This window comes from Bombina bombina, chromosome 6 (assembly GCF_027579735.1).
Source record: "Bombina bombina isolate aBomBom1 chromosome 6, aBomBom1.pri, whole genome shotgun sequence".
Taxonomy (NCBI): domain Eukaryota; kingdom Metazoa; phylum Chordata; class Amphibia; order Anura; family Bombinatoridae; genus Bombina; species Bombina bombina.
Genome location: NC_069504.1, coordinates 37,406,074 through 37,426,432, shown reverse-complemented (window position 1 = coordinate 37,426,432; position 20,359 = coordinate 37,406,074). Strand labels below are relative to the sequence as shown.

Genomic DNA, 20,359 nt, shown 5'->3' with positions numbered 1-20,359 from the left:
CAAATGAGTGCTATAATTTGGGCTGAGGGCACAATAAGTTATATTCATTTAAATAACATCAGTCACACGTTATAATTATGGTGATTAAACAAAAAGTTTTACAGGGACATTCTAATACATAAATTATATGTTCTTATGCTCAGAACTAGTCTTTTTTAAATGTGTATTTAAACCTTGTGGGAGTTAATTTATCTAGGGTCATATAGATAAAACTTTATTCAAGGAACCAAAGCCTTAAAAGGGACAGTCAACACCAGAATTGTTGTTGTTTAAAAAGAAAGATAATCCCTTTATTACCCATTCCCCAGTGTTGCATAACCAACACTGTTATAGATATACTCTTTTTACCTCTGTAATTACCTTGTATCTAAGCCTCTGCAAACTGCCCCTTTATTTCAGTTCTTTTGACAGACTTGCATGTTAGCCAATCAGTGCTCACTCCAGGGTAACTTCACATGCATGAGCTCAATGTTATCTGTATGAAACACATGAACTAATGCCCTCTAGTGGTCAAAATGCATTCAGATTAGAGGCAGTCTTCAAGGTCTAAGAAATTAGCATATGAACCTCCTAGGTTTAGCTTTCAACTAAGAATACCAAGAGAACAAAGCAAAATTGATGATAAAAGTAAATTGGAAAGTTGTTTAAAATTACATTCCCTATTTAAATCATGAAAGTTTATTTTTGGCTTGACTGTCCCTTTAAAGCTCTCAAGTAGGGCAAGACTGGCGATTGGAGGCTACATGTAGCTGCAAATTCCAATTGACTCACTGCCTGTGTTCTGGTTTGAAGCTCTCAAATTGGACTTTTCCTATGTGTTTAATTCAGTTGTCGAGGTTAAATGGTTATCTAGGCTTAATAGTGCTAGAATTACATGCACTAACACCTAAGAACATGCAAGTTTTGTATTACAATGTCCCCTTTCATTCAATGAAGATTTAGAATGATAGAATTCAGCAAATTATTTTGCAATTTTAGTTTCAACCACTATTCGCTTGTATTAGAAAAGATAACAGTCCAGAGTCAAACTATCAAGATAAGAATCAGTTCTTTCCCAGTTGAATACATTGTCACATTTATAAATTCTGTATAAATAGTGTGCATTTAATCAGCAATAAGTTCCTGCAGTCAAGGGGATAAAGTATGGCAGGATTAAGTGCACACCAGTATACCAATAGTATGCTATACAGGGAACCTACAACTGTCTATTAGTGGCACAATGCGTTTTGCACAGCTTTTACATTCAAGGTAATTCTAATTCATTAGAAAACTATCACTTGGTTTTCCATTGGCTTTACATTATTCTTACTCCATCAATAATAATAATAATAATCAACGGAGGCCCATGTAAAACCTTCAGAACCAAATTCAAACTCCAAGGAGGAGCAGAATGTCTAAACACAGGCCTGATCCCTGCGCTGTGTTATCTGTTGGCGCTCTACAAATAACCGATAATAATAAGAAGAATTATGATCCTAGACAGAGCCTGAACAAAAGACTGAATATCAGGGAGCTCAGCGAGATTCTTGAGTAACAGCACAGATAGAGCCGAAATCTGTCCCCTTAAGGAACTGGCGGCAACTCCCTTCTCCAGACCATCCTGGAGGCAGGAAAGAATTCTGGGGACCCTGACCTTATGCCAGGAATATCCACAAGAATCCCACCAGAGTAAGTAGGTCCTCCACACCTTATGATAGATGCGACGGGTGATCGGCTTCCTGGCTTGAATGAGAGTATCAATCACCCTCTCAGAAAAACCCCTTCTGGCTAAGACTAAGCGTTCAATTTCCATGCAGTCAGCCTCAGAGAATCTAGATTCTGATGCACAAAGGGGCCCTGTACCAGCAGATACCTGCGACAGGGCAACCTCCATGGAGGGGACGATGACATCTCCACTGGGTCCGCAAACGTCCTCCGCAGCCACGATGGAGCAATCAGAATAGTTGACGCTTGCTCCTGTTTGATACGTGCCACTACACAAGGTAGAAGTGGTAATGGTGGATCCCTGGACCGCAACCCATATCTGGGTAGCTTGAAGTTGAGTCTGGATGCCATGAGATCTATCTCCGGAGTCCCCCAACTGTTGCAAATCTCTGCAAACACTTCGGGGTGAAGAGACCATTCCCCCGGATGAAAAGATTGTCTGCTGAGAAAGTCTGCTTCCCAGTTGTCCACATCCGGTATGTGGATCGGGGATAGCGAGCATTCGTGGGCTTCTGCCCACTCCAGAATCCGACATACTTCCCTCATGGCCAGGGAGCTTCTCGTTCCCCCCTGGTGGTTGATGTAGGCCACCAAGGTAATGTTGTCCGACTGGAATCTGATGAACTTGGAAGTTCCAGGATGTTGATCGAGAGAAGAGACTCCTTCCGATTCCAACTGCCCTGTGCCTTCCTGGCACCCCAAACCGCTCCCCAACCTGAGAGACTTGTGCCCGTAGTCACAATCTCCCGAAATGGTCTGAGGAAGGATGTTCCCTGGGACAGCTGGTCTGGATGGAGCCACCAAGAGAGAGACTCCCTTGACCTGTTGTCCAGAGAGATCAGTTGGGACAAATCCCAATGATCCCCGTTCTACTGCCTCAGCATGCACAGCTGAAGAGGCCGGAGACGGAATCTGGCGAATGGAATTACATCTATAGTGGATACCATGAGCCCAATCACCTCCATGCACCGGGCCACTGATGGCCTTGAGGAGGACTGGATGGCAAGACAGCTGGAGACAATCTTGCAACATTTCTTGTCTGTTAGGAATATCTTCATGGCAATGGAGTCTATTATCGTACCCAGGAACTGCACTCTGGTAGTCGGAACCAGAGAACTCTTTCCTGAGTTTACCATCCATCCATGAGATTGCAGAAGAAGGAGTAGAGCACTCGAATGGTCCTCCGCCAGCTGGCAGGACAGAGCCTGAACCAGAATGTCATCCAGATAAGGAGCCACTGCTATTCCTCTGGGTCTCGCCACCGCGAGTAGAGCTGCCAGAACCTTTGTGAAGACTCTTGGAGCAGTAGCCAGCCTGAAGTGAAGAGCTACAAACTGGAAGTGCGGATCCAGAAAGGCAAACCTTAAGAACCTGAAGTGATCCTTGTGTATTGGCACATGAAGGTAAGCGTCCTTCAAGTCTATCGTAGTCATAAACTGACCATCTTGAACTAGGGGCAGTATAGACCTTATAATCTCCATTTTGTACAATGGAACCAACAGAAACTTGCGCTTTAGGTCTAGAATTGGGCGAAACATGCCCTCCTTCTTTGGTACCACGAAAAGGTTTAAATAGTACCCTAGACCCCTTTCTGCTAGAGGTACCGATACAATTACTCCTAGAGAGGAGAGATCCCTCACGCACTCTAGAAAGGCAATCCGTTTCTCTGGATTTGATGAGAGATTTGACAAGAGGAATCTGCCCCTGGGAGGATGAGTTTTGAAACCTATCCTGTAACCCTGGGTAACAACTTCCAGAACCCAAGGATCCTGTACATCCTGTATTGTAGGATAATCAGTACCACGTGGAATAGGTTAAACGACTTACTGAGCCAACTACTTGAAGAAAATATAACTCTGACTATGTATCAGGCACTTCTGAACCAGGGATTTCCAGGGTTTATTTCACCAATTAATAAATGTATTAAAATTTTGTGTACAATAACCAGGGTGGGTGTGGCTAGACATTGGAAGGAAGGGGCCCCATCATGGAAAGAAGTAAGGGATAAGATACAGGATGTTTACACTTTATCAGAGGGAGCCTCAAGGATCCAGGGTACAGCAGATCAGTTCCAGAAGATTTGGTACTATTGGACTCTAAATGGCATCTCAAGGAACTGATGTTGTAGGAATTAGATAGGAAGGCACAATTTAGTAAGATAGAGAGACAGACACAGGTCTCATGCTATTGATGTAGAAACCCAACAGAAGATATCCATTAGATGTTGAAAAATGAGAATCACATGGAATAGTTTTATTAGTTTTATTATTGAAAAAAGTTTTTTGATCAACTTGTTAGAATTTGAATAATAATCCTAAGGTATGCTACAGAATTTGTTGAGATAGCACATTTCTTACTATAATGTATGTTGCACAAGAGAAGCTAAGGGATTAAGAGTATATATATATATATATATATAAGTACACGTCAATTCCTACTGATGGGATCTGAAAGATAAACTGAAAGTAACTTCAGCATACATGGTTAATGCATTACGTTACTATGTTTGTATATTGTAACCTATATAATATTATAGATAATTATATGATTGTGCTTAAATGTTGATTGTATATGCCTTTTGGTTTGCAATAAAAATTATTTGAACATAAGGAGCTGTTAATACGAGTCTGGATGGTCTCGCAGAAAGACTCTCCCTGCATCTCCAGACCCTAACATTCGTCAATGCTCTCACTGAGAGGCTGACAAGACTACTTAAAACTCCAGTCCCATTCCGAAGAGACCTACCGTCCATAAGAGACTACTGCAAAAACCTCTGACACTTCTCTGCCATCCTCCTGTGATGAAAGACAAAGAATGAATGTGGGATGAGGGGAGTGGGGGAGGTATTTAAGCCTTTGGCTGGGGTGTCTTTGCCTCCTCCTGGTGGCCAGGTTCTGTATTTCCCACAAGTAATGAATGAAGCCGTGGACTTGCCTCGTATTAGATGGAAACAACATTTTACAGTTCATATAATGCTTAACGGGAAGAGATGTTATGTGCAATCATTTCTTGATTTTGGTTAATAAATAAGGACAATCACCTTTTTTTGGCGAGACATGTCACATTCCCTGTGCTGAAACCCTTTTAGACTTTGCACTTATTGCATCTAAAAACCAATTACTAGGCCAAACATAGCCAAAGGCAGTGTATTCGGCACCAAATATATCAGTGTGAAAGTGCAATACACAGAGATCTGTGTAGCAAACAAATGCCGAATCCCAATATTACACCCATGCCTGTTAATTTCGGGAATTTGTCTTCAGTCTCACACATATTATTATTATGTACTTTTTTAAAGCAGACCAAACACTTTTAGAAAATATCTTTCGAAATACCCAAGTGCGGCAAAAGGCCACCTTACAACATGGTGGGCTATTCATTCCTAAATATTTTTACTAAAAGCTTTGCGGTTCCACATTTAGCATCAATTCCTCCAAAATATGCCACTTCCTCACACTAAGGTTTGAATCCACTCACTCATCATTTCCCGCATTGACTATTGCAACTTCATCTTCTCTGGTCTCCCTAGCAGCTGTCTGTCCCCTTGTGAATCCATAATAAATTCCCCTGTCAGGCTTCCACTAGCCTCAAACACTAAATTCTGACCCTAACGTTCAAGGCCCTGAATTGCACTGCTCCCCTCTTAGATCTCTGCCCTTGTCTCCAGATACTTTCCCACCCGTCCACTTTACTCTACCAACATTCACTTTCTCTTCTCCTCTCATTCCCATCTACAGGACTTCTTTAGACTGGCCCTAATCCAGTAGAAATCTCTCCCCTAATTTTCAAAGTTTCAAGTGCTATTCAGCAAAGTTTATAATTAATGCCAAACATTTCTTACCTCTGTTCATCTCCTCCTTTTGTCATCCCCTTGTACCACCTTTAGCAGGTAAACTTACAAGCCCGGCTGTCCTTCAGATCACCACCTTCAAAGGTGATGTACAACAGCTGGTAACTCTTGGCAGGGCCCTCAAATATGTATTATTTTTAATAATAGCATTAGATAATCTTTCTCAAAAAATGAGGAGACTGTACGTTTTCCAATAAAAAAGTTAAAATTTAAATATTGAAAATTAAATGTTATTTATTTTTTATTTATGCAGAAAATGAGCAGGCATAAAATATCTGACCATTAAAATGGGACAATTTATACTAAACCAAATACCAATTTCATAGAAGGTAGAGTTATAGCCAAATGCATAGGTGTTCCTAACCATTCCCATACCTCACTTAGTATAGCAAACAGTATATAAATAAAACAAACAATAATACTATATAGATTTTTCACAAATGTGCACCTATTTAACACTATTCCAGTTCTCCTATTTGGGTACCTGCACTTGTGTTTACAGAAATGAGTAATACAAACAACAAATATATTTTAATGATAAGAAGACTCTTTAGATTTATCACACATCCTTGTTTGGACGTAACCCCATTAGCTTCCAATGTGTAGGTCACTCACCCACATTCTCCTACATATTAGGGGTATTTTATGTGTGACATGATCCTCTTATGGGGTAACAGTGCTTCTAACATCTCTTGGTGCTTAGTTGGGGCAGGTGACCTTGTAAATGAGAGAAACAGGTGACTCCTCAATCCCCACTTTTAAACTGCCCTCTACATTATTCAGAATGAGATAGGGGCTCAGTGATACCCCCTGCCCCTCCCTAATGTGCACGGTGGGGTTGTTTCCTAAGGTACAGTCACAAAATACTGATTTGTTTTCTACCTTTAAGTTAAGGAACCTTCAGACTTGCATTTGTATTCTTGTAGATAATTTTAACATTGTGGTGTTTGGACTTAACAATACAATAGTAAGAAATTACACACAGAAGTATCTACATTTCATCATGAATCAGATTATTTGCCTATAGTACATGTAATGTATATTTGGCAATACACTGATTTATTTACTGCAATAAAATGGTTATGTTCAGCAGAATCAGCGTAAAAAGAAACTCTCTGTAAACTGCAAGGTAAAAATACATTTTATGCAGCGCTGATCTATTGCAGTGAGCCAGTCTAAACAGGTCACTTTCTATATCACAAGTCTCTGCCCCTCTTTTCTTGGCCTATAAAAAGCGAGGTGCCTATTGTAAACAAGTACTGTAATGTTGCACAACCCTTTTACTACAAATAGTGCTTAGCATTCAGTGACAAGTTGCATTTCACATAACAGTTCTGTAGTATAGTAAGCTTAGGCTGAACTCCAAACTCCCCCTTGTGGACTATCGTGGTAATGCTGGTGTAAAGGATCTATATTAACCTCTTGGTTGCCAGAGCGTTACAAAGCATTGCTTGGTTGCCAGAGCGTTACAAAGCTTTATGGGAGCCAAAAAGTGAAACGTCTGTGTGCACCTCTGGACACCATATTCAAGTAGTGGAGTTTTGCAAACAAGCGGAGTAAGAGCAGGTTGTCAGGAATACTGCAAGAGCTCCTCCCATTGGATAGGTTTGGAGAACACTTCTCTCTCTAACCAAAGCTCGTAGGTATAATGGAAATCCTCGGGCAGTTCCAGACTTTGTCCCACAACACTTTGCAGACAGTTATCTACTGGAGCAAATTCCCAGTCCAGATTCTTCTCATACCTCCGGTTGTTGAAGTTCTCTATGCTTCCTCTTAGTGTGCATTCCTCAGTCTGAAAATCCCATGGCCGGGCATCAAGATCTGGGGAAACAACACAAATGACACATAAGGCCCTATGGTTAGAAGGGTGCGGTTCCGTCTTTATCTGATAACTTTCACCACTGTTGCTCACCGTTGCCGTACGCCCAGTCGTCATTCATGCGGTGTCGCACCATTTGGTAAATGGCTGACATTGTTTTCATGTTGCTTTTTCTCCACTGCCGTCCTAGGTACTTAGTCTGCAGTTTAAGCAGTCGCAGAACGTACAGCTGCATCATTGCCTGTCGCACCTTTAGCGCTCGCTTCAAAATGGGCGCAGATTTAAACACTACCAGCATCTACCAGCAGAAAAAGAAAATAACTCAATTTGTACTTGACATTCCCCTCTGCCACTACGGTGCTTATTAAAAGCAGCGTGAGATCTTATTGACATTTCAAAAGTATACCCCCTGCTCCTTAAAGGGACACCAAACACAAATTGTTTCTTTCATGATTCAGATAGAGCATGCAATTTTAAGCAACTTTCAAATTTATTCCTATTATCAATTTTTCTTCGTTCTCTTGCTATCTTTATTTGAAAAAGAAGCAGGAATGTAAGCTTAGGAGTCAGCCCATTTTTTTTGTTCAGCACCTGGGCAAAATGTAGCCACCGAGCGCTACTCAGGTGCTAAACCTAAAATTGGCCAGCTCCTAAGCTTACATTCCTGCCTTTTCAAATAAAGATACCAAGAGAACGAAGAAAAATTGATAATAGGAGTAAATTAGAAAGTTGCTTTGATGCTCTATCTGAATCATGAAAGAAAAAAAAATGGATTCAGTGTCCCTTTAAGGATTTTATGAGGATTCATTTTTAAAGTTCCTTTAAATAATCTTGTAAGGCAGAACATAAACTTTACCACAGCTATATTTATATAAAACATTTAAATGTACAAACTTCATGCTCTAAAGAGTTAGAATTCTATGGTTTGTAGTGAAAAAGTTACATACAGGGTTAAACACATAGATAAAGTCCAGGTCAGGAACTGCAAACATAGCACCTCCTGAGCTGAAGACAGCCGTAAATGAGCAGGTCATACAACTGCCACTGCCAAACTGGCTCATTTGTAGTGTTGTGCACGGACAATTTTCTGCATTCTCCTAAATGTGACTTTACATATGTGTTTAAGCCCTTTGTGGGAGGTTAAATTACAGCAATGAAAAAATTACATCCACTAGGAAATTAGAGCATGAAACAGTTACACTACAATCTCCCTTCCAAGTCCCCCCATGTCACAAGCCTCTCACTATAGTACGGGAGTGTTTCCACTTGGTGAGTTTGTTGAGGAGTCTCAGCAAATTGATGCAGGAAAACAGATTTCTCCAACAAAATTGATTGTTGTCCCCAGTTTCCTAGAATAAAAGATTTAAAAGTTTGTTTACGTAGAGAAGAGTGAAAGAGGTTGTGTTACTTGGGATTCCCTCCGTCCATATGTACATACATAATACATGTGTGTGTGTGTGTTTGTATGTGAGTGTGTGTGTGTAAGTGTTTGTACGTATGTGTATGTATGTGTGAGTCTGTGTATGTGTGTATGTGAGTGTGTATGTAAGAATGTGTGTGTGTGTGAGAATGTGTGTGTGTAAGTGTTTGTATGTGTGTGTGGGTCTATGTGTTTGTACGTATGTGTATGTATGTGTGAGTCTGTGTATGTGTGTATGTGAGTGTGTATGTAAGAATGTGTGTGTGTGTATGTGTGTGAGAATGTGTGTGTGTAAGTGTTTGTATGTGTGTGTGGGTCTATGTGTTTGTACGTATGTGTAAGTCTGTGTATGTGTGTATGTGAGTGTGTATGTAAGAATGTGTGTGTGTGTGAGAATGTGTGTGTGTAAGTGTTTGTATGTGTGTGTGGGTCTATGTGTTTGTATGTATGTGTGAGTGTGTGTGTGTGTGTGTGTATGTATGTATGTGTGTGGGGGTGTATGCGTTTGTATGTGTGTAAGTGTGTGTGGGTGGGTGTGTGTGTGTGTGTGAGTATGTGTGTGGGTGTATGTGTGTCTGTGTGTGTGGGGGGGGTGTATGTGTGTGTGTATGTGAGTGTGTGTGTGTGTAAGTGTTTGTATGTGTGGGTGGGTCTATGTGTTTGTACGTATGTGTATGTATGTGTGAGTCTGTGTATGTGAGTGTGTATGTGAGAATGTGTGTGTGTGTGTAAGTGTTTGTATGTGAGTGTGTATGTGTGTAAGAATGTGTTTGTGTAAGTGTTTGTGGGTCTATGTGTTTGTACGTATGTGTGAGTGTGTGTATGTATGTGTGTGTGGGGGTGTATGTGTTTGTATGTGTGTTTGTGGGTGTGAATGTGTGTGGGTGTGAATGTGTGTGGGTGTGAATGTGTGTGGGTGTGTGTGGGTGTGAATGTGTGTGGGTGTATGTGGGGGTGTATGTGTGGGTGGGTCTATGTGTTTGAACGTTTGTGTGAGTGTGAGAATGTGTGTGGGTGTATGTATCTGTGTGTGAGAATGTGTGTGTGTATAAGTGTTTGTATGTGTGTGTGTGTGTGTATATAAGTGTTTGTATGTGTCTATGTGTTTGCACGTGTGTGTATGTATGTGTGAGTGTGTGTGTATGTATGTGTGTGTGGGGTGTATGTGTGTAAGAGTCTGTGTGTGGGTGCGTGTGTTTGTGTGGGTGTGTGTCTCTGTGTGTGGGGGGGGTCTATGTGTGTGAGTGGGTGTATGTGTTTGTGTGAGTGTGAGTATGTGTGTGAGTGAGAGTGTGTGTATGGGTCAATCCAGCACAAGTGCTCCAATAATTGTAAAGTTGGTTGCTTAACCAGTATTAATTTTCCAAATTTTTATAGAGCAGCCATTTTTGTGTCATGGCACACGACAAAATTTGGTTATACAGATATTTATGGAAACCTTGATATCTCAGCTCAGGACGGTCCTTGCTCCTTGGAACAAAAACTGATCTCTAGATCACATTACAACGTACATGTTCATATACAAACATTTTGCACATTATTGATCATTAGACTTATAATGTATGTTCTATTATAATTATGAAAATCTTTGAAAGTTCCACTTTTAGGGTCAATGTATAATGGGAAGGGTTCGACTGTCAGTCCTAACTTTTTTAGGGGGCACCTAGGTAAGTATAGTGTGCATGCAGAATATTTCGGCTTTTTAAAAAAAAAATATTTATGGGGTGGGGGGAAGAAAGTGCATTTTTTTTTTTTAACATTTCCCCTCATTTTCAGGTTAATTATCTCTGGTGAGGGAACAGATAAGAACCACAAATTCTTGCTGATATAAGTTCTCTATTGTAGCATACTGCTGTAAAAATAATTATTAGATTCCACTAGTTTAGTTACAGAGCTAGGGCTAGTAGACATATGGAGAAAAGCCTACTTTATTCATGTGTTTTGAGAAATTACAAGATGTAATATAAGCATAACAAATAATAAAAATAAACTGTATTTTACACTAATTATGTTTCTGATTGACACACTTCAATTTCAAGTTACATGTTTATTAGAAGCTGTAAGATTTCCTCAGTTTCTCAGAAATATGGGAGCTTACGGTAGCAGTAGTCAACTTGTCAGGTGTCAGTGTTCGGAGAACATTGCTCATGGGAACCCAGGCTTTGTCCACAGTTTATATCTTGAATGATGTTCTTGGTCCAGGTTTTACAAAAAATATCACAGGTTTCCTCGCTGATGTCCTCAATCAAGCCTAACCACCATTCGTCATCATAGATACAAGCGACAAGTGAATCACTGCATGTTCTTCAAACTTTTGCAATGCAGATGTGAATAAGCATCTGATAGTACTCTCTGATACTTCCTCAAAACCGTGACATTTTCTTGTACCTGGAACTCTCTCACACTTATTAAACCTGTCCTTGAGTTTTAGTTCATGAAATTCAGTTACTTCCGTGCTTTTGACATAGATGTATGTAACCCCTTAATCCTTTCATTGCAAAAGAGGAACATTTGTTCAGGGGGGAGGATTTGATCCTCTATTGTCCTTTGCAAACTGGCTTTTGTTGTATCCTGCTTAGTAGTTCCTCCAACCCTGTAAGATACCTTTTTGTCATGGAACGTTGCGAAAACGTTCCATTTTGGTTCTATACCAAAGCTCTTCTCATGGTTAAACAGATTGGTGAAATCCTTCTTGTTTTTTATATTGGCTTGCAGATCTACTAGAAAAATGGACAATCTATCCTGTCTCCGGAAGGATCCCCTGTACCTACACTAGTGTTCTGCTTAGTTTCTCCTATCGTCCTGAGACATTGAATTTCTTGCTGATTTTGTTCCAGGACCACATACTTTGTAATAGACTGAGAATTTTAACTTTGTCATCTTTGCCACGGCACACTTTTCTTTAAGAGTCTCAATTAATTTGTCATATTCTTCCGTTGACAGAGTTTTGGCTCTGTTATACTCTGCTGGAACTGTCTCATCAATTGTTTACTTACAGATTACTTTTCAGAAATCCTTCCTACTTTAGCATTCAAAGCACTTTGTCTTTTACCTGCACTTATCTTCCTAATCTTGAAGATTAGGGGGGACACAAGCCAAGTCAACTGTCTGAAGAGAATCTTTGGGTAATACAAAGTTCTCTCTCAGCTCCATATGTTTCTTTTTCAATCACAAACATTTTTATTGTAGCAAGTGGGACACAGTGACCTACCACAGACAAGTTTTAGAGGATAGTTATTTTCCATTGATGTGTGCTCTAATCAAATTTCTCATAGTCCTTTTGTAATAGGTTTGTTGTGACATTCCAAATAGGTGATGATATTTTAACAGTAATTTTTTTCATGGTACTTACAAACGGATGTAACATAACATCCTGCCCTTGAACACAGTAACTCCTTTTCTTCTGAGCTGTAGTCACTGCTTTTATCACAGGAGAACCAAAACCATAGTTCTGTTTATGACACTGCTCATTTGTAAAACACCCAGCTGAACACTGTATTACCGTATTTGGATAAAATCTATTACCGCATTAACACTAACACACTTGAGCTCCTAGCATCTAACTCACAAGAATGCAGCCAACGCAGTGACAAGCTGTGTCTATACACTTCCAGGTTTGGGCATGTCCAGACATGCAAAGACAAGTCTTCCTGCCCTAATGTTATGTTTGTGCCTGCACCAACATGACGGATAATGACTCACTGTTGCCAATATCAAATGTAGTAAAATTTTAGAGCTCATTGACAAGCATAAGCTATTGTATGTCAATCATAAACATAATTAGTGTAAAATATTGTATTTGTATTATGAACCTGGGGAAAGTCCCACTAAGGGTGATGGGGGGAAACCAGACGTGAACTCCTGGCCCAATGTGCTTAGAGGGATATGGCTGCACCTCACTGACTAGGCCCAAAAGAGGCTGAAACGATCATCTGGGTTCGTCATTTCCTTTGCTCAGAGGAGAATTGCCTGGTATTTCAGGGCTGGTATGAGCTTGTTAGGAGGGATCAGAATGATAAACTTCAGGAAAGTTCTCCTCTATGAAAAGCACAATTGTGCTAAAAGAAGCTACTCCCAGGTGGTAACTGGGCCATAGAACGAGCCCCTGAGCTGTTGTTTTAAATAAATATAGACTATTATTTGCATTTTAAAACACAAAAAACAAAGGCACAGCAGAGAAGATTGTGACTTAGAAGTAGGGAAAAGTAGTAATTTGTGATAATTTTATTTAAGGCGTAAGGGAAATGGGATTGAGGGGCTTGAATGCTTATTTCTCATCCAGCTCCCTTAAAGGGACAGTCTAATCAAACATTTTTAACAAGATATACAACGCCTTTACTACCCATTCCCCAGCTTTGCATGACAAACATTCTTATATTAATATACATTTTAACCTTTAAACCTCTATTTCTGTCCATCTCTAAGCCACTACAAACCGCCTCTTATCTCATTGCATTTTTATAGCTTTCACAGCAAGACACTGCTAGTTTATGTGTGCCACATAGATAACATTATGCTCACTCCTGTGGAGTTATTCATGAGTCCGCACTGATTGACTAAAATGCAAGTCTGTAAATATCATTAAGATAAGGGGGCAGCCTGCAGAGGCCTAGATACAAGGTAACCACAGAGGTAAAAGTGTATTAATATAACTTACACAAAACTGGGGAATGGGTAATAAAGAGATGATCTATCTTTTTAAACAGTAAAACATTTCAAGTAGACTGTCCCTTTAAGACCTGTGTACCTGCCTGGCACTTCCTGGATTACCACACAACTGGACCACAAGTAATGCAGGAGGCTGCTATGGGCTCCAAGAGCCCTTCACCCCCACAAATGAGGACAAGTGGTCGTTACCCGCATTACATACATTGAGCTGATGATGACCAAGTGACATCACTTGCACTAAAGGTGTTAAAATATTAAACTTGTGACTTCAGTATCTCTAAGTAAAGATGGATGAAAAATATCAGCTGTGACATTCCTGTTCATTTCACATTCCCCATCAACGTAACTGAAATTATTAAAACTGCTCATAACGATATTCATTACCAAGCTTTCTGCAGTCAGTTCAGGAAGTTCACGAACTACGCATGACGGAAAGTCCAGGACCGGGATACTGTGAAGAAAAGTAATAATACAGAAGGCAGTTTTGATTTTTTCCTATATTCAAAGTCAAGAAGATCAGTGACTTTTTGTATTAATGGCAGTTAAATAAAATGTTCCCTTTCAATAATTGTTTAACCTTCTACTTCTGAACTACACCTCACACAATTGCTGACCAACTCAAACTGTTGCATTGTTTTATTTATTTACATTTCAAGGGACACACAAGATCATTTTAAAATATATTACAGTTTGTCCCTTGTAAAACTGAGAGTCCTATACTGACAGATTTTGTCAGGAACTCTACTGCCAGGTTGTACAAGAGAGGGTCTTGTTCAGTGGCCTTTATTCTAAGCTATTAGTGAGAAAAAAAACAAAAAACTAAACATTTTGTTGACCATGCACATGGAGAACTAAAAACAGTCAAAAAGAATATTTTGGCCAACAAACTGCCCTATTAGCCCGAACTCATGCATGAATAGCTCATACAGAGTCTTAATCTGTATAGTTCTATCACACAAAAGTATTTGAAATTCATAGTAACATAGAAGATGAGGTTGAAAAAACAATTTATGCAAGAACTTACCTGAGAAATTAATTTATTTTATGGTGGCAAGAGTCCACGAGCTAGTTAATGATGGAATATACATTCCTACCAGGAGGAGGCAAAGTTTCCCAAACCTCAAACGGCTATAAATACACCTCCCACCTCACTCATACCTCAGTTTAACGTATAGCCAAGTTAGTGAGGTGTATAAGGAGTAAAAACATAAAAAAGAGGAACAGGATAAATAATGTGCTTTATACAAAAAAATCATAACCCCCAAAAAATGGGTGGGTCTCGCCACCATGAAATAAATGAATTTATCAGGTAAGTTCTTACATAAATTATGTTCTCTTTCATATAGGTGGCAAGAGTCCATGAGCTAGTTATTGATGGGATATAATAACCAAGATGGCCACAGCAGAGAAGGTAACACAAGTTACAACATGGCAGCTCCCAGTGTTTTATAGACACTAAAACTTTACACTTATTTTGTCACTTTTTAAACAACTAATGAAACTTTAAAAAATACATCTACATGTTAGTCATGTACTAATCTTTTCTTTGAATGCATCATTCCATCTAGCATGTATTTAGAGTTTAATGTCCCTTTAATGTTGTTAGAATTCACAACTTTAGGAAAAAATTTAAACGAAGTCTGCAAAACAATTCAGTAGTAGTTTAAGTCCAAAGAATGCACAGGCTCAAAAGGATGAACCTGCAAAGTCTTTAATACCAAATTTAGACTCCAAGGAGGAGCGATAGATTTAATAACAGGTTTGATACGAGTCAAAGCCTGTACGAAACCATGAACATCAGGAAGATTAGCAATCTTTCTGTGAAATAAAAGAGAAAGAGCAGAGATTTGTCCTTTCATTGCCAGACAAACCTTTATCCAAACCATCCTGAATCATTTGAAGAATCCTAGAAATTCTAAAAGAATGCCAAAAATAACCATGGGTGGAACACCATGAAATATAGGTTTTCCAAACCTTGTGATATATTTTCCTTGAAACAGGGTTACGAGCCTGTATCCTAGTGTTAATCACAGAGTCAGAGAAACCTCTATGACTAAGGACTAAGCGTTTAATTTCCATGCCTTCAAATTTAGAGATTTGAGATCCGGAGGGAAAAACGGGCCTTGAGACAGAAGGTCTAGTCTTAAAGGAAGTGACCAAGGTTGGCATCTGGACATTCGGACAAGATCTGCATACCAGAACCTTGTTCCATTATGAACTTTGAGTTCACTCTTGGAAGAAGAACCAGAGGTGGAAAAATGTATGCAGGTTGGTAAAACCAAGGAACTGCTAGAGCATCCATCATTTCCACCTGAGGATTCCTGGACCTGGAGAGGTATTTGGGAAGTTTCTTGTTCAGATGAGAGGCCACCAGATCTATGTCTGGAAGACAACACAGCTGCACAATCTGATAGACTACATCTGGATAGAGAGACCACTCCCCCGGATGTAGAGCCTGACGACTGAGATAATCCGCTTCCCAATTGTCTACACCTGGTAAATGAATCGCAGTACTTAGACAAGAGTTGGATTCTGCCCAAGAAAGTTTTAGAGATACTATTTTCATTGCTAGGGGACTGCGAGTTCCCCCTTGATGATTGACATATGCCACTGTTGTGACATTGTTTGTTTGAAACCGAATATACGGTTCTCTCTAATAGAGGCCAAGCCTGAAGAGCTCTAAAAATAGCACAGAGTTCTAAGATGTTGATTGGTAACCTCGCCTCTCGAGGATTCCAAACTCCTTGTGCTGTCAGAGACCCCCAAACAGCTCCCCAACCTGTGAGACTGGCATCTGTTGTGATCACAGTCCAGGTAGGACAAACAAAGAAGGCCCCTTGAACAATAAGGTCATGGTTTAACCACCAAGTCAGAAAGAGTTGAGTGTTGGGATTTAGTATATCAGTTGTGATATCGGAGTATAATACCTGCACCATTGGTGCAACATGCAAAGCTGTAGAGGTCTCATATGAAAACGAGCAAAAGGGATCACATCCAATGCTGCAATCATGAGACCTAAAACTTCCATGCACATAGCCACTGAAGGGAATGTTAGAGACTGTAAGTTTAGACAAGCTGAAACCAATCTTAAACGTCTCTTTTCTGTTAGGGATAGAGTCATGGACACTGAATATATCTGGGAACCTAAAAAGGTGACCTTTGTCTGAGGAATTAAGAAACTCTTTGGTAAATTGATCCTCCAACCATGTCTTTGAAGAAAGAACAGAAGTTGTTCCGTGTGAAATTCTGCAAAATGAAAAGATTGAGCTAGAACCAAGATATCGTCCAAATAAGGAAACACCGCAATACCCTGCTCTCCGATTACAGATAGAAGGGCACCTAGAACTTTTGAGAATATTCTTAGTGCTGTTGCAAGTCAAAACAGAAGAGCGACAAATTGGTAATGCTTGTCTAGAAAAGAGAATCTCAGAAATCGATAGTGATCTGGATGAATTGGAATGTAAAGGTAAGCGTCCTGTAAGTCTATTGTGGACACGAAGTGACCTTGCTGAACAAAAGGCAGAAAAGTCCTTATAGTCACCATCTTGAAAGTTGGGACTCTTACAAAAACATAAATTATGCTTACCTGATAATTTCATTTCCATCGTGGGGAGGAGAGTACACTACTTCATTCATCACTTGTGGGAAATAAGAACCTGGCCACCAGGAGGAGGCAAAGACACCCCAGATAAAAAGGCTTAAATACCTCCCCCACTACCCTCATCCCCCAGTCATTCTGCCAAGGGAACAAGGAACAGTAGGAGAAATATCAGGGTTTAAATGGTGCCAGAACAACAAAAAATTTTTTTTAGGTCCGCCCACCAGAGAACGGGCAGGTGCAGTGGACTCTCCTCCCCACAATGGAAATTAAATTATATAGGTAAGCATAATTTATGTTTTACATCTAAAGGACCTGGAGAGGACACTGAATGAAGAAAACGGGAGGGTAAAGGAGGCCGACCCTATACTGAGGTTCTACAGGCTGTGGTGCCCTTTCTCCCAAAAGCTGCTTTCGCCGAAGCAGACACATCAAATTTGTAAAATTTTGCAAACGTATGCAAGGATGACCAGGTTGCCGCCTTACAAATCTGCTCCATAGAAGCCTCATTCTTAAAGGCCCAAGAAGAGGCCCCAGCTCTAGTCGAGTGAGCCTCAGAGGAGGCTCGTGTCCTGCTGTCTCATATGCCAGACGGATCATACTCCTCAACCAAAAAGATAAAGAAGTAGCAGAGGCCCTCTGCCCCCTGCGCTTTCCTGAATATACAATAAATAAGGACGAAGTCTGTCTGAACTCCTTTGTGGCCTAAAGATAAAACTTCAAAGCCCGAACCACGTCCAGATGAAGTAACCTTTCCTTTGAAGAAGAAGGGTTAGGACACAAGGAAGGAACTACTATTTCCTGATTGATGTTACGACTCAACACCACCTTGGTAAGGAATCCCAATCCAGTGCGAAGAACAGCCTTATCAGTATGAAAAACTAAGTAGGGGGGCTCACATTGCAAGGCCGCCATCTCTGAGACTCTGCGTGCCGATGCAATAGCCAGTAATAATAGGACTTTCCATGAAAGACCCTTAATGTCTCAAATGGAGCCCTCTGCAAAACATTAAGAACCAAGATTAAGCTCCAAGGAGGATCTGGATTCCTAAAGACAGGCTTGATCCTAACCAGAGCCTGAACAAAGGACTGAATGTCAGGAAGCTCCGCAAGCTTCTTATTCAACAGTACAGATAAAGCCGAGATCTGTCCCCTTAGGGAACTGGCGGCAAGACCCTTATCCAGACCGTCCTGGAGAAAGGCCAAAATCCTGGATACCCTGACCCTATGCCAGGGATATCCTCGTTCCACACACCAGGACAAGTAGGTCCTCCACACCTTGTGGTAGATGCGTCTAGCGACCGACTTCCTGTCCTAGACAAGAGTGTTGATCACTCTTTCCGAAAAACTTCTTTTGGTTAAGACTAGGCGTTCAATCTCCACACAGTCAGCCTCAGAATTGAGGTTTTGACGTAGAAAAGGACCTTGAACTAGAAGATCCTTGCGACAAGGTAACTTTCACTGTGGATATGACGACATTGCCACTAGATCCGCAAACCACGTCCTCAGCGGCCACAACGGAGCAATCAGAATATTTGAAACTTGCTCCTGCTTGATGGTAGCAGAGGCAACGGTGGAAATATGTAGACTAGGTTGAAGTCCCAGGGTACCGCCAAGGCGTCTATCAGCTCCGCCTGAGGATCCCTGGATCGCGACCCGTATCTGGGTAGCTTGCAAATGAGTCTGGATGCCATGAGATCTCCGCAAACATCTCGGGTGAAGAGACCATTCCCCTGGATGAAACGTCTGTCTGCTCAAAAAAATCCGCTTCCCAGTTGTCCACACCCGGAATGTGGAATGCGGAGAGCAAACAATTGTGAGTCTCTGCCCATTCCAGAATCTGAGATACTTTCCTCATTGAACAAATGTTTCCACACAGGTGGATAGAATCCAGCAGACAGATGGACCAAGTAAATGTGTTTAAAAGTCTCTTTATTTTGCATCCATAAAAGTATGCTGTGATCAGTCACAGAAAGTAATTTTACAATATCACAGCCTTCAGACGAAGTGCTGTAACAGCACAAAACACGAATGAAGAAGGGTGAGTGAGTGTTTTTCTTATGTTTGGACTTCCATTATATATTACATTTTCTAAGTCAGCCCTGCTACTCTAACTGTGGGGCTAGTCTATGTAATTGCAAAAAATTGTGGTGCTGTTAACAAATTAGGGGGCATAGCTGTTACCAGAACTTTTATTTTCTATACATATAACCTAATCTATGTACTCCCCTCAAAAAGGACAAGCACCTCAGAATACCAGAGGAAACCATATATATCTTCTATTCCCTTAGGCTTGTATATGACTGATATACAAGCTAACCTTAGGGATATTGTTCAGCTTTTCTGAAATACTTTCCTCATTGTTAGGGAGCTTCTCATCCTCCCTGGTGGTTTATGTAACATAGAAACATAGATATTGACGGCAGATAAGAGCCATAGGCCCAGCAAGTCTGCCCGACCTTACCTAACAGTATAAACTTATCTAGTTCGTAGGATAGCCCTATGCTTGTCCCATGCATTTTTAAAGTCCCCCAATGTACGCCACCGAGGTGATGTTGTCTGATTGGAATCTGATTAATTAGGACGACCCCAGAGGGGGCCAAGCCTTCAGAGCGTTGAATATCGCTCGAAGTTACAGAATATTTTTAGGTAGATTCGATTCTCCAAAACGGCTCCCCATCCTGATAGACTCACATTCGTGGTTACAATCTCCCAGGATGGTCTCAGGAAGGAAGTCACCTGGGACAACTGGCCGGGTCAACCAAGCCAGGGACTCCATAACCGGTCTGTCCAGAGATATCTGTTGGGACAAATCTGAATGATCGCCGTTCCATTGTCTCAACATGCACAGCTGCAGAGGTCTGAGATGGAACCTGGCGAATGGAATGACATCTATGCTGGATACCATGAGCCCGATTACCTCCATAAACCTGGCCACAGATGTCCTGGAGGATGTCTCCAGGGCTAGACAGTTGGACGTCAGCTTGTAACGTCTCTGGTCCGTCAGAAATATATTCATCGCAGAAGAATCTAGTATCGTACCCAGAAGACTGTAGGGTGGAGCCTAGACCAGGATATCGTCCAGAAACGGAGCCACTGCAATCCCTATGGCTCTCGCTACTGCTAGAAGAGCTCCCAGAACCTTTGTGGCCATCGCCAGACCAAACGGAAGGGCCACAAACTGGAAGTGCTGGTCCAGGAATGCGAACCTCAGAAATTTGAAGTGATCCTTGTGAATTGGAACATGAAGGTAAGCATCCTTCAGGTCTATAGTTGTCAAGAATTGACCCTCTTGAACCAC

At 40.9% G+C, this 20,359-nt stretch overlaps 1 protein-coding gene across 1 annotated transcript in view; it reads right to left on the bottom strand.

Annotated features, from left to right (window-relative positions):
- Nucleotides 1-5,768: 5,768 nt before the first annotated feature.
- The window catches only part of STRIP2 (striatin interacting protein 2), a 165,819-nt gene continuing 151,228 nt past the window's right edge, over nucleotides 5,769-20,359 (bottom strand). The window contains exons 13-16 of the mRNA XM_053716370.1: nucleotides 13,846-13,912; nucleotides 8,618-8,722; nucleotides 7,467-7,671; nucleotides 5,769-7,375 (exon numbers count right to left, since the gene is read on the bottom strand). Of these exons, the coding sequence (XP_053572345.1) occupies nucleotides 7,125-7,375; nucleotides 7,467-7,671; nucleotides 8,618-8,722; nucleotides 13,846-13,912 (628 nt within the window). The 3' untranslated portion in view covers nucleotides 5,769-7,124. The remainder of the gene's footprint in view (nucleotides 7,376-7,466; nucleotides 7,672-8,617; nucleotides 8,723-13,845; nucleotides 13,913-20,359) is intronic.